The sequence below is a fragment of the Poecile atricapillus genome, chromosome 27 (assembly GCF_030490865.1).
Source record: "Poecile atricapillus isolate bPoeAtr1 chromosome 27, bPoeAtr1.hap1, whole genome shotgun sequence".
Lineage (NCBI taxonomy): Eukaryota > Metazoa > Chordata > Aves > Passeriformes > Paridae > Poecile > Poecile atricapillus.
In genome coordinates, this window is record NC_081275.1 from 4,533,265 (window position 1) to 4,546,715 (window position 13,451).

The 13,451-nt window shown below is 53.0% G+C and overlaps 1 protein-coding gene across 1 annotated transcript in view; it reads left to right on the plus strand.

Annotated features, from left to right (window-relative positions):
- Nucleotides 1–13,451, plus strand: part of WNT3 (Wnt family member 3) — a 41,203-nt gene that overhangs the window by 21,326 nt on the left and 6,426 nt on the right. The window contains exon 2 of the mRNA XM_058857999.1: nt 9,401–9,642. Within this exon, the coding sequence (XP_058713982.1) occupies nt 9,401–9,642 (242 nt within the window). The remainder of the gene's footprint in view (nt 1–9,400; nt 9,643–13,451) is intronic.

Below are 13,451 nucleotides of genomic sequence, written 5' to 3' on the forward strand. Positions count from 1 at the left end.
CCCCTTTTTCTGCATTTGATTTTCTTTTAAACCCCAAAACTCCCCAAGCCTTTGAGGGAGAGCTCAGCCTCCCTCTGCTCTGATGGATTTTAGGCACTGCCTGCTCCAGGACCTGGCAGAGGGGGATCCCAGGGTGCTGAGATCTGGGAATTCCAGGATCTTTTTCAGAGCACAGGGATTCCAACAGCACGTTTTGCTCTGCCCAGCCCCTGGGAATGGTTCACCAAATCCAGGAGCCAATGCTTGCCAAGGCCAGCCCAGATCTGAGGGTGATCTCAAGGGAGATTTTGGAGGAGCAGTGAGTCAGTTCTTACAGAAGATGTGTCCTGAGCCCCAGAGAGGGAACACGAGTGTGAACAGGAACCCTCACCCCACAGGCAGAGCACACCAGCCTTCAGTGGGGAAAACTCTTTGTTCCCAAAGCCTCCGTGCTTGGCAGCAGCTTTAGGAGATAGCCCTGCCCCAGAATTACTGCCCCACCCCAGGACATCTCCCTTGTTTGCATGTCCTTGGCACAAGTGGGATTCAGCCAGGCTGAATTCATCTCTCACGTGCCCTGGGCTCATCCCACCCAAATGTGCTCAGTGCAGGGGGATCCTGGGGCTCTCAGTGGGTGAGACTCAGCCCAGCAGGTGGATTTTGGGTTTTTTTAGCACCCTCCTGCCATGTGAGCAGCAGTGACTGTCAGCAGCACTCAGGACTTGGAGATGGCAAAAGTGACACCAATTATTGGGTAGGGCACTGGGAGATTGAAGAAAACATATTTGGGGTTTAGACACAAAAATCTGCCCCAGCCAATCACATGGGACTCCTGCTTTCAGTCAAGAACCCCCCTGATGATACAAGCCCTGAAGAAATGCGTGGGGTTTGAGTGATGTTCTCCCCTGTGCCCCTCTTTGCCCCCAAATTGCATTAAATCTGCAGGATCTGGGTGCATTTTTAAAGGGAAACAGGGAAATCCCATCCCACAGCCAACAGTGACTTTTTTTAGAGTGCAGGAAGAAGATAAAGATAAAGCACGAGCAGATGCTGCACTTTGGGAGGATGAGCTGTCATTACTGGGTGTCCTTTGGCAATTTTTTAAATGACTGATAGAGCAGAATGAGAAGTACATAAAATGTTGGTTATTATTCCCTGAGTGCAAACATTCACATTGAGCAGGGCAGCCTCCTCCCAACACTCCCCTTGATGCTTCTGTGAGCCTCACCTGGATTTTCTCTGCTCTGCTTTCCCTTTCTGCTGCATCACTGCACCCCTGAACCTCCTTCCCATTCAGTCTCCCTGGGATTCAACACTCAGAGTGAAAATAATCCATCCTCTGCCAGTCTGTCCACAGGGAGAGCCTCTTCCTGCCTCCATTCATCCCTCCCTCCATCCCTCTCTCCCTCCCTCCATCCCTCTCTCCATCCCTCCCTCCATCCTTCCCTCCATCCCTCCCTCCATCCCTCCCTCCATCCCTCTCTTCATCCTTCCCTCCATCCCTCTCTCCATCCCTCCCTCCATCCCTCCCTCCATCCTTCCCTCCATCCCTCTCTCCATCCCTCCATCCCTCCCTCCATCCCTCCCTCCATCCCTCTCTCCCTCCATCCCTCTCTCCTTCCCTCCATCCCTCCCTCCATCCTTCCCTCCATCTCTCCATCCCTCTCTCCATCCCTCCCTCCATCCCTCCCTCCATCCCTCCATCCCTCCCTCCATCCTTCCCTCCATCCCTCTCTCCATCCCTCCCTCCATCCCTCTCTCCCTCCATCTCTCCATCCCTCTCTCCATCCCTCTCTCCATCCCTCCCTCTCTCCCTCCATCCCTCCATCCCTCCCCCATCCCCTCGTTGTCCTTTCAGCTCTCCATGGCCGTGTTTCTGACTCCCCTGTGCCGGTGCTCAGCAGCACCACCCCGGAGGCAGGAGGGGGATCCCTGCCCTGGGGACACCAGGGGAGGTCTCTGCTCCCCGAGGGTGGCCTGGACAGTCCTGGCCTCACCCCAGGGACGGAGCTGTGGGGCCACGATCACTGCCCAGCTCAGGGCCTCTGGGATTTTTCCAGCAGATCTGAGCAGACAGATGAGTGGGAGCTCCCCAGAAAGCCCCACACCCTGTGGCAGCTGCAAATGCCCAGCTGAGGGTGGCAGAGCAAGCTGCCTGTCCTGACCCTGCAGGGAGCCCAGCACTCAGCCCCGACAGCCAGGCTCACCCAGGAGCTGATCCCACAGATCCCACAGATCCCACAGGTCACACAGATCCCACAAATCACACAGATCACACAAATCACACAGATCACACAGATCCCACAGATCTCACTGATCCCACAGACCCCACAGATCCCACAGGTCACACAGATCCCACAGATCCCACAGATCCCACAGGTCACACAGATCCCACAGGTCACACAGATCCCACAGATCCCACAGATCCCACAGGTCACACAGATCCCACAGGTCACACAAATCACACAGATCCCACAGATCCCACAGATCTCACAGATCCCACAGGTCACACAAATCACACAGATCACACAGATCCCACAGATCTCACAGATCCCACAGATCCCACAGATCCCACAGATCCCACAATCCAGCTCCCCTTGCTGCCTGCCCAGTCCTGATCTCTTCCTATCCGCTTGCCCTGCCAGTGTTGGGTGACCTTGAGGCAATTTTTGTGATGCCAGCATTGCTCACAAAGCCCCTTTTCCCACCCATTCCACACAGCTTCCCTCCCCAGGGTGTGCTGGTCACTCCAGACCAGACTACAGAGAGAGTTTGTCCTGCTCTGTCCCTGCCAGCAGCTCCCAGGGCTGGGCTGGTGTCCTGCAGCCCCAGCTCTCCCAGCTCCAGTTTCCCACTGAACATCAGCAGATGACAAGTCACTGCTGCCTCTGACAGTTCTTCAGCACCCACTCCTCACCCCTTGCAGAAGGAATTTCATTATTTGTCACCATTCCCAGGCCAGACAGTGGATGGGGAGGATGGGAAGCACTCACAGCAAGCCCAGGAGAGCCTGGAGTGAATCAACTGCTGCCAAAACTCCTGCAGGATCCACAGAGAACTCCTAAAAATTCCTTCTTGAGTGAACAGTCCTGCACTGCCCAGCCTGGAGAGCCCCTGAGCCAGTGCCCCTCACCAGGGTTCCCTTGGTCTCTCTCTCTCCCCTGTAAGGCTTTGCTGAGCTCTGCTGCCCCTGTGCCTGCAGTGAGAGGGGAACAGGTCACAGGGACAGAGATGCTCCCTCCAGAACAGGCAGAGCCTTTGGGATCCTGACAATGTGAAAAGGATCTTGGTTTTACTAAGAACAATTTTCTCTCTGTGCAGATAAGGGGCTTTTCACTTGACTTAGTGCAGATTTAGTCTGGGATGTGTTTCAGCAGCTGCTGCAACGTCGGTGTTGATGGGAGGCTGAAATAAAACAGCAGCAGCCTCTTCCTCGAATTCCTCAGGCCTGGAGCTGCCTCTCTGCAGCATTTCTTTGTAACATTCATTTTTTAGCCACACCTGGGCCATCATCACTCAGACCAAAAGCACCAGAGGTGCATCAAAAGCTCCTCTGGGAGGGCAGCAGGGCACTCGTGTCCAACCCTTGTGCTGTGACCAGGGCATCACCTCATCGTGAGCTTCCTCCTGCTTTGCTTCTGCCAATAACCAGCATTTCTCTGCAAATGGAGCAGGTTGCCAAATTTCTGGCCAGCTGGTGCTGTGTGCCCCTGAACAACATGGGCCAAACACCCCTGGTCTTGGCAGCATCCTGGGAACCTCTCCCTGTGGCACTGGAGAGGCACCACTGTGTGCACGGACAAAAATCACCCAGGACCCAGAGGAATTTAAATACCCTGAGCTGAGGAGAGCTCTCAGAGTGATGATTAAATTATTTCCAAGCAGCCACAGGTTTGGGAGTGATTTCTAGATGGACTTTTGCCTTTGTGAAGGCTTTAAAATATTCTGCCCCTTACAGTGATTACATTAAGGGAGAAATTCAATGGGACAGAATCTGATCTAAATGTTCAGATCATACAATTCCTACACACTCTTTAATGAGGTCGTTTTCAAACCCACCAACTGGAAAAAGAGCTCTCTGGTTCAAGGGGTCACACTGGGGTGTGAAATCGATGGAGACTTCCCAGGACAATTAAACATTAAAACCCCATCCCATTTCTGCCCTGGGACTCACCCTTGGCTGGGCCATCAGCCTCTAATGCTCAGGCAGCTGAACCCCCTTTTTAAAAATGAATTTCCAGTCTGTTTTATGGACCCCCAAGGATGGCTGCAGGGTCAGGTGGGAGCCTGTGGTGACACAAGTGCCCCCTCTATGGAAGAGCTCCAGACACGCTCAGAGGGTGATTCCTGAGTGACAAGCTGATATCCTGTCCCTCTCCTCATTGCAATTCTGTCATGTTTTGTCTGTTCTCCACATTCAGTCAAGACCTGACATTTCCCCCCTCAGATGTGAACATCCATTGCTTGCTTTGACTTGCAAAACTTTTCCTGCTGCTGCCCTTGATCTTCGGGCAAACCCCAGAATTTGTGTGTTCCCCTGCCCACAAAGGGCTGCAGTCAGCACAGTACCAGAATTAAAACAGGTGAATGTTACAGCAGGTGTGAGACAGAGCCAGGATGGAACTGCTGCTCCCCACACTGTGTCCCCAGGCCAGCACTGCCAGGGTGCACCAGTGCCACTGCTTGAAGCAAAAACATTGACCAGAACTGGAAAACACCAAATACATCTCAAAACTGTCCAATAAAACCCCCTCCAGGCAGAGACAGATTTTCCCAAAGGTGATTTTTTTTTGATTTTGCAGGTGGCAAACAAGATCCCAGCTGTGAGCTGGTTTTTTCCTGCTGGTTCCCAGCTTTCCCAGCGCTGTGTAAGAGCCTCAGGGATCAATCTGAGGCATTGAGCGATGTCAGAGAGCCAAGCAGGACAATGTTTGCCTTGTAACTCTGTGCTGCAGGGACCTGAGCTGCTGTGGGAAGAAACAGCTCCTGTCCAGGGAAGCTGTGGCTGCCCCTGGATCCCTGGAAGTGTCCAAGGCCAGGCTGGATGGGGCTTGGAGAAGCCTGGGACAGTGGGAGGTGTCCCTGCCCATGGTGAGGGTGGAGGTGGATGAGCTTTAGGGGTCATTTCAACTCAAACCACCCTGGGATTCTGTGATCCTGGTTTCAAAGAGCTTCATTGGAATTCCTGGGAGCTCTCAAGGAGTGTTGCTGCCATGGCTCTGGAGGAGTTTGGGAAGAGCAGGAGCCACCATGACCAGCAGCATCTTCTTTACAACACTCTTGGCTGTGGAGCTCCTCGTGGATCTCCCGGTGTGCTGGAGGCTCCAGTGAGGAAAATGTAAAATCATTCTAACAATTTTGTCAGGGCAAGTGGCACAGAGGGGCCCAGGATTCCTGTAGCTTGTCCCCATTTATGGGAGATCCCTCAGGAGGGGCAGGAGAGCTGCAATGCAGGCAGTGCTCCTTGGGCCAAGATGTGCCCTTGGTGACAGCCCAGAGCTCTCCAGCACGGGGCTGGAGCTGTCCTGGGATGGGGAGGGGAAAAAGGAGCTCTTCAAATTCATCTGCTTCCAGCTGCTGAGTTCAGGGCCGGAAAACACTCCCAGAGCAGCACATCCCAGAAATCTCCCTGCATTTTCCATGAAAAGCTGCAGCACTGAGCTGGGGCAGTCACAGGGGCTGTCCCACCCTGGAGCTGAGCACTCTCCTCACACAAATGTCAGCATCACCCAGGGCTGAGCAGATTCCTGTCCACCTCCAGGACCCCCAGAGCTCCCAGGGCTCAGGACAGAGAGCAGCAGGTTATGGGATTGCAGAAGAAAGAGCAAGGGGTGACCCCAGCAGATTGTTCCCCAGGATTTGGGTCCCCTCCTGGCCCTTTGTTTCTCTTTTACCATGAAACTGTAAAAGGCCAGGTGAGCACACCCCAAGGGCCACGGCCTGCACACACAGCAGAGGACAGACAAACACCTTCCAAGGAGCTGCTTTCCAAGCAGGGCATCACCCCCAGGCATTTTGGAGCACTGTTCCATGGAGGAGCAGCTCACCAGGGTTCCTTTGGAAAATCCCAGCAGGTTTGAGCAGCCCATGGCACAGTGAGGCCAGTCCTGAGTGCCCTGAGCACTGCAGCCTCCAGGGAGGGAGGAAGAAATGTCCCAGAACCTTTTGAGCTCCCTGGCAGGAAACCTGCCCTAAAAGCTGCTTTTCATGTGTCCAGGAACAGTTCTGACCTGGCCAAACCCTGCTATTTCCAAACACTCCTGGGTCTCATCTGTGCACCAGGTGCCTTCCCAACCAAATGGAAGATGAGCTTCTGGCCAGGGAGGATGAAGATGGGTGTGGGCACACTGAGGAGTGGGAGGACAGAGTCACCTCTCCAGGGATGGAAGGATTCACCCAGGAGCAGAAGGAGGAGCTGCACAGGATCATTCACTGCCAGGGCTCCAGGAGCTCTCCCCAGCCCATGGGAAGCACAGGCTCAGCTCACAGCTCCTGGATCCACGGCCCTGCTGGGCCTGGCACCATCAGAGAGTGAAGGGATTGAGGAAGAGCAAGGGAATTTCTGTGTGTTTGCCACAGGCACTCCTGCTCCTCATGCCCTGCTCTGCTCTCCCACAGACACAGAGCTCTGTGTGCCCCTCGTGCCCTCGGGAGCCGGAGCAGGGTGAGCTCAGGCAGCCAGGAGGGACAGAGAGCAAGAGAGGGAAATGTGGGTCTGTCAGTCCTGCAGCTGCCAGCCTTGGAGTTGTGTTTGTGCCCTAAAATTGTGCTTGTCCTCCATCTCTCAAATTCACCCTGAGATGCTTCCTCTCCTTATGTGCTTCATCCCCACTCTCGTGATTTAGATTTTGTGACTTAGATTTTGAGCTCTTGTGATTTAGATTGAACTCCTTTGAATTAGATTTAATTCTGGTGGAGATTTTAGATTTAACATATTGTGTAAGACACAAGATTTGCCCCTGGGATCCCAGATCTGGATTTCAAAGAGGTTTTGTTTCGTTTTCACATCTCAGCCACTCTATAGGGAACCCATTGGCCCATGGGACCCCTCAGCCACAGCTTCTGATTTCTGTGTCTTCCCAGCACGCCTGGGGAGATCTGGATGATGGGACAAGAGGAATGAAGGTTTTATAACTAAGTTGCAGTGGGGAAATCACAGGTTCACTGACATGAGAACAAAAACAAAAATGAAAAAATGAAAAAAATGAAAAAAAGAAAAAATGAAAATGAAAATGAAAATGAAAATGAAAATGAAAATGAAAATGAAAATGAAAATGAAAATGAAAATGAAAATGAAAATGAAAATGAAAATGAAAATGAAAATGAAAATGAAAATGAAAATGAAAATGAAAATGAGCTGATGGCTGGAGAGAAGGCGCTGCCTGTTCAGTGCATCACTGGGGCAGAGTCTGTTCCTTGGAGCTTGTCACTCATCCCAGCAGTGCTGAGCCCCCATCCCATGGGATGGGAGGGAGCTGGGAGCTCAGAGCAGCTCTGGGAGCCAGACCCAGTGCACTGCCCTTTGTGCTGCTCCCTCCCATCTGGCTGCCTCTGTGTATCCCATCCAAGGGTGGGAGATGTGGAGCCCAAAGATTGCTGAAGGCTCAGGCAGGTGCCCCAGGGGACAGAGGGGCAGAAACAGGGAGCAGGAGCTGTGGCAGAAACAGCTGGGGCAGGAGTGGGAGCCAGGTCCTCTCGTTCAGTGCCTCCAGCAGACACATTTCTCCTAAAGAGGTACCCTGGCATTCCCTTTGCATCCTTAAAATCATTCATGTGTAATTAAATCAACAAGTGATGCCAGCTCAGCATCCAGCCTGAGCCTCCAGGCTGGAAGAGCAGCTCTGGGTGAGGACATAAAGCAGTGACATCTCTGTCCTTGGAGGAGTCCAAACTGTGGAAGGACAAGGCCCTGAGAAAGCAAATGTAACCTGGAAAATGACCCCGCTCTGAACCCTCCTGAGGGCTCTCCCAGCCTGGATTAACCAAGGACTACAAATGATTGTTTTATTCCCACACAGTCTCCAGGTGCTTGAGGGAGCAGTGGGAGAAGTGGTCGGTGCCACAGGTTGGAATGTGCTTCAGTGGACAGGAATGGGATGAACTCCAACCAAAAGGACCTGGGGAAAAACTCCCTGGGAAGAAACAGCCCCGTGCACCTGCAGAGGCTGGGGCCAGCAGCCAAAGAGTGCAGAGCAGGACCTGGGTGTGCTGCTGGACCAAACCCTGACTGTGGAGCAGCCATGGGACACTGCAGCACAGAGAGGCACCAGGGCTGCCCGAGGGACAGCGGGGAGAGGGAGGAGATCCTGCCCTGCTGCTCAGCACTGCTGGGGCCTCACCTCTGCTCTTGCACGTGGACTCCCAGTACAAGAGAAACAATCAAAGGATCAGAGAATCTCCTGAGTTGAATCCTGAATCCCAACAAGGATCATCCAGGCCAGCTCCTGGCCCTGTTCAGGACACCCCAACAATCCCACCATGGGCTGAGAACACACAGAGTCAAAACTCTTCCTTATTTGCCCAGTGGTACCTGCACAGTGAGGTCTCTACCCCGAGTTCATGATGGTCACTCTGGCACAGAGCTGCTGCTCACTCACTCCTGAGCCCCCCTTCTGCAGAGACACCTCAGGCTGGGCTGGAGCCTCGGGCTGCCCCTGCTCCTGAGCAATACTGGGTGGTTCAGTGCTTCTTTAGGCACTGTGTGCCACTCTTCAGTGACAATTTCTGGCCAAATAAGCAATTTGACCCACTATTCCCACCATTTGATGCTGGGCCACTGGCAGCTCCTTGGAGCAGTAGAAAGGATCCTTTCAGATCTGTCTTGCACCATCCCCAGCTCACAGCTGCTCCTCAAGCCTGGTGTCCATCTGGGTGGAACTGCTCAGTCTCTGCCAGGGGCACCTGCACAGGTCCAGCCAGCCTGGAACAGTGGCACTGACACATCTGACCCCAGAGCAGCCCCTGCCCAGGAATGCTGATCCCTCTGCTGATGAACCTGGCATTGGACAGGGCACTCTGCACCTTGGGCACAGCTGAGAAGCTCTCATGTCTGTCCTGACAGCTGAGAGATCCCAGGGTATTCCCCAGGCTCCAGGTGTTGCTGCCCTGGGTCCAGTCCCTGTCAGATCCTGCAGCCCTGGGGGAGCTCCCAGGTGCTTTGGAGTAGCTGGAATGGCTCCATGCAGAGCTGAGTGCCCACAGAGGCCTGGGCTGTCCCCAGCCCTTCTCACCCCAGCAGCAGCAGTTCTGCTCTCTGAGGAAATCCCTGGCTTGCAGAACCTTGTCCCCCTGAATTCTTGGCTCATCAGGCTCCCCCTGGGGATGGTGGGAGCAGGGTTGGGGTCATTAGTGGCACCAGGACAGGGCATGGCCAGGCATGAGGCTGTTCCCCAGCCCTGACACTGTCCCCTGTCCCCTGCAGGTCCCTGGCCCTGGGCCAGCAGTACAGCTCCCTGGGGTCCCAGCCCATCCTCTGCGGCTCCATCCCCGGCCTCGTCCCGAAGCAGCTCCGCTTCTGCCGCAACTACATCGAGATCATGCCCAGCGTGGCCGAGGGGGTGAAGTTGGGCATCCAGGAGTGCCAGCACCAGTTCCGGGGCCGCCGCTGGAACTGCACCACCATCGATGACAGCCTGGCCATCTTCGGGCCCGTCCTGGACAAAGGTGACTCCTGGGGGCTTGGGGGCAGCTGGGCTGGGGGCAGAGCTCCACTGGGCTTTGGATTGTTCTGCTGGGAACACGGCAGGGAAAGGGTCTGATGTGCCAGCTCTCAACACTGATTTCTCCAGTTTATTTCTTTCCCAAGGTTTTGGTGTGTTCCATCACAAGGGGTAATGAGGGAAAGGTCTGTTCCCATCCCAGCAGCTCAGAAGGGCCAGGGAGGATATAAAGTACAGGAAAGGGAAGGTTCCCAAGCACTCTCACATGTTCTGGAATCATGGGCTCCACCTCCCTGCCCAGGGCATGCAGCATTTCCAAACTGGGTCCAGCAGACCCACGGGAAAAGCCAAGGAGAGGGGATGTGGTTGAGTTCCTTGGGATCAAGGCAGAGCCACTGAAGCACAAACTGCCCACCCCAGAAGGTCTCTGGGCTCAGGTTTCCCCACCAGTGAGGAACCATGGCTGAAATCCATGGTCCTGATCAGGCTCAGTTCAATGAAGCTTTTTTTCAATGGGATTTCAATGAAACTTTTCACAAATAAGCCCAAAAAGCAGAGAACAAGGAGAGGTTATAAATTCATTTCCCCTCTCCTCTCCCCAAACTCTTTTCCATCCCCTGCTCCTGAAATGCCACCTTTCTAGATCCACTGGCATGGATCAGGCACACTGGAGCAATGATGAGGCACCATAAAATTGGGATTCCCAGTGAGATCATGGAGCATTACACTGGAAGAAGTGAGAAAGGGCCCCAAAAACAGCCTGGAAGGAGGTGCTGGAGGGGAAAATCATAGGATCACAAAATTCCCTGAGTTTGAAGAGATACACAGGGATCATCCAGTCTTAACTCCTGCCCAGACACCCCAAAATCCCACCCTGGGCACCCCTGGAGCTCTGTCCAAAGGCTCCTGGAGCTCTGGCAGCATCAGGACCATTCCCTGGGGAGCCTGGGCAGTGCCAGCACCTCTGGGGGAAGAGCCTTGCCCTGATCCCCAACCTGACCCTCCCCAGCACAGCTCTGTGATAACCTGTCCCACATCTCAGATGTCCCAGACCCCAGGTTAAAAGGCATTCCCACAAAACTCAGTGGTGGCTTAAAAACTCCCACTGAATAAAAATCTCCAGTTTCTCCATCCTGTCCCGTACCACATTCAGCACAAGGGACATCCACAGGTAACATCTTGGTTTCACAGCTTCACAAACAGCCAAAACCGTTTCCCCCTCATCTTCCTGGGTCCTTGCAAGCCAAAATCTCTTTATTGAACAGAAATTATTGTTTCCAGTGATGCTTTGGAAATGGGAATTTTATGGTACAGACTTCAAGAAACTGGAGGAATTGGGGTGAGAGCAGGACTTTGGACTGTTTCCCAACAGTCCCCTGGAGAATGCAGGACTTCTGATGAATCTTTCTGACAAAGCTCCAATATTCTGCAAAGAAACAGTTCATGGTATCTTTTTTTCAAGTTTCAGCCTCCCAGTAAAGGTAGGTATTGTTTCAGATCCCTGAAATGTCAGTCGAGTATTTCAGTGAAAATCATTGCTTTGTGTTAATGTGGGATTCTTTTCAGGAACCAGGATTGTAAAGTCTTATTAGAGCACTAATAGGCACCATGAGATTCATTTCCCCTCAGTTATGCCAGGGTGTATTTCAGGGTAACTGTTGTATTTACTACCAAATAACTTGTCAGCAGGGCTCAACACACTCTAATTTTCTGCCTAATAAAAGCCTGTCCTAAATTTCAGCACTTAAAAGATCAGAAAGTTTTAATTTTCTTTAAAAAACGATCATTAAAAAACTATCATAAAAATTCTAAACACGTTATGAAAGAACTGTTCAAGCATTGAGACACTGAAAATCTCTCACCACCATTTCTGTCAGCGGGAAAGCACTTAAAGATTAGATTTGAACCATCCTGCCTGTAATGAGCAAACTGAACTTTGAATTTATGGAGAATATTTTAAGGTTCTTTCGGCTGCAGGGACTCGAGCAAAGCCTCATGTGTGGACTTGCCTCAGCATCTCCACGAACCCCGAGCTGACAAGGTAAAATATCACCCAGAGCTCTGAAACCCCTCTGACAGATGGAGAAAAATGAGTGAGCACGTTGGATGTTCAGCTTTCCCAATCCCACCGTGACGCATCTCCAGACAGCACTGCCAGGCTCCCAGAGCGTATTTATCCTGCTGTCTCACTAACCTGTAAGTAGAGCAGTTAAAAATAAACAGCAGCATCTGCAAAGAAGGACACATCAAAGCCCAGCCCATCTGATCGTGGGTATTATTCACATTTTTGAACTGTGCTCGTGTCTTTTCCCTGCTGCCTTCAAAATTAATGAGCGGATTCAGGATGGGTTTGGTGTCATTGTGTGGCAGTGAGGAATGCAGGGAACCTTTGAGATTCCCAGAGTCTGCAGCTGAGAAGTCACAGAGAAAACCAGAACCTTTCCAGCACAGCTTCCTCAGCTGAGGGGAGAGATAAGGTTGGTGATGAACTGAGAGATGCTGTCAGTGGTGAGGCGTGAGGGACCAGCCCTCATCAGTGCCAGGGGCTGCTGGACACTCCTGAGCCTCCAGAGAATCATGGAATAGTCTGAGCTGGGAGATCTTTTAAAGATTATCTTGTCCAACTCAGCTTCTTCCTTAGATGCAGCAACAGGAGTCACAGACTGGTTTGGGTTGGACAAATCCCACCCATTCCCACCCCTGTCATGGCAGGGACACCTCCCACTGTCCCAGGCTGCTCCAGCCCCAATGTCCAGCCTGGCCTTGGGCACTGCCAGGGATCCAGGGGCAGCCCCAGCTGCTCTGGGCACCCTGTGCCAGGGCCTGCCCACCCTGCCAGGGAACAATTCCTGCCCAATATCCCATCCAGCCCTGCCCTCTGCCACTGGGAGCCATTCCCTGTGTCCTGTCCCTCCATCCCTTGTCCCCAGTCCCTCTCCAGCCATCTTGGAGCCTTTTAGGTGCTCCTCAAACCAAGAGTTTTGAGCCCATAATCCGGATCCTGTGGCCACCATGGCAGTCCTTGTTCCCTTTTTGCTGACTTCCAGCACACCCAGGGGTGCAGCCCCTCAAACCAAAAGCAAAACCAAGACCAAGACAATCCCTGTCCCAGCTCACACGCTGCATTTGGCCAATAAAGGGTTGGGGTTTCACCTCTGACAAACACCTGGATGAAATTCCCCCTCAGTATTAACTTGGTTAATCTCGGTTTCTGCTCCCTCAAGTAGATTGAGGCTATTTTGGAAAAGCTTCAAAGGTGTAGTTCTCACTACAACAGCATCAAAAGTCATTTCTAATAGAGCTTGAAAAGAAACTGAGGATAGTTTCATTTTAAAGGAGCTGCAAACACATTAACCATGGTGACCTCCATTGGAGGGGAGCTCAGGGTGCAGAGCAGCCCCTGCTGTGTCCCAGCCTCCCTGGGCTGCTCCTCCTCGGGCTCTGAGCATTTCTGCCAGTGTGGGAGCACAGGGCTGCCCTCCCTGAAATACCCGAGGGGTTCCTGCCTCCAGGTCTTCCCACAGCCTCCCCTGCCATCCTCACTCCCTCCCCAGTGTCAGCCACAGCTCCAGCCTCTCCTGCAGCCCCTGGCAGGGCAAGGAACACCAAAGGCAGCTCAGGGAAACCCCAGGGCTCCATTTGGGAGCTGCTGAACAACAACCCTGGCAAGGCTCTGCCTTCACCCACCCGGGTTTCTCCACATTTCCCACCCCAGATTCAGATTCACAAGGTTGTGGCTGCTGTAGCTGCCCAGGCTTTGGTTTCCTAAGGCCACTGATGATCTTCCTGCAAGGAAGGACAGGCTGGGAGAGC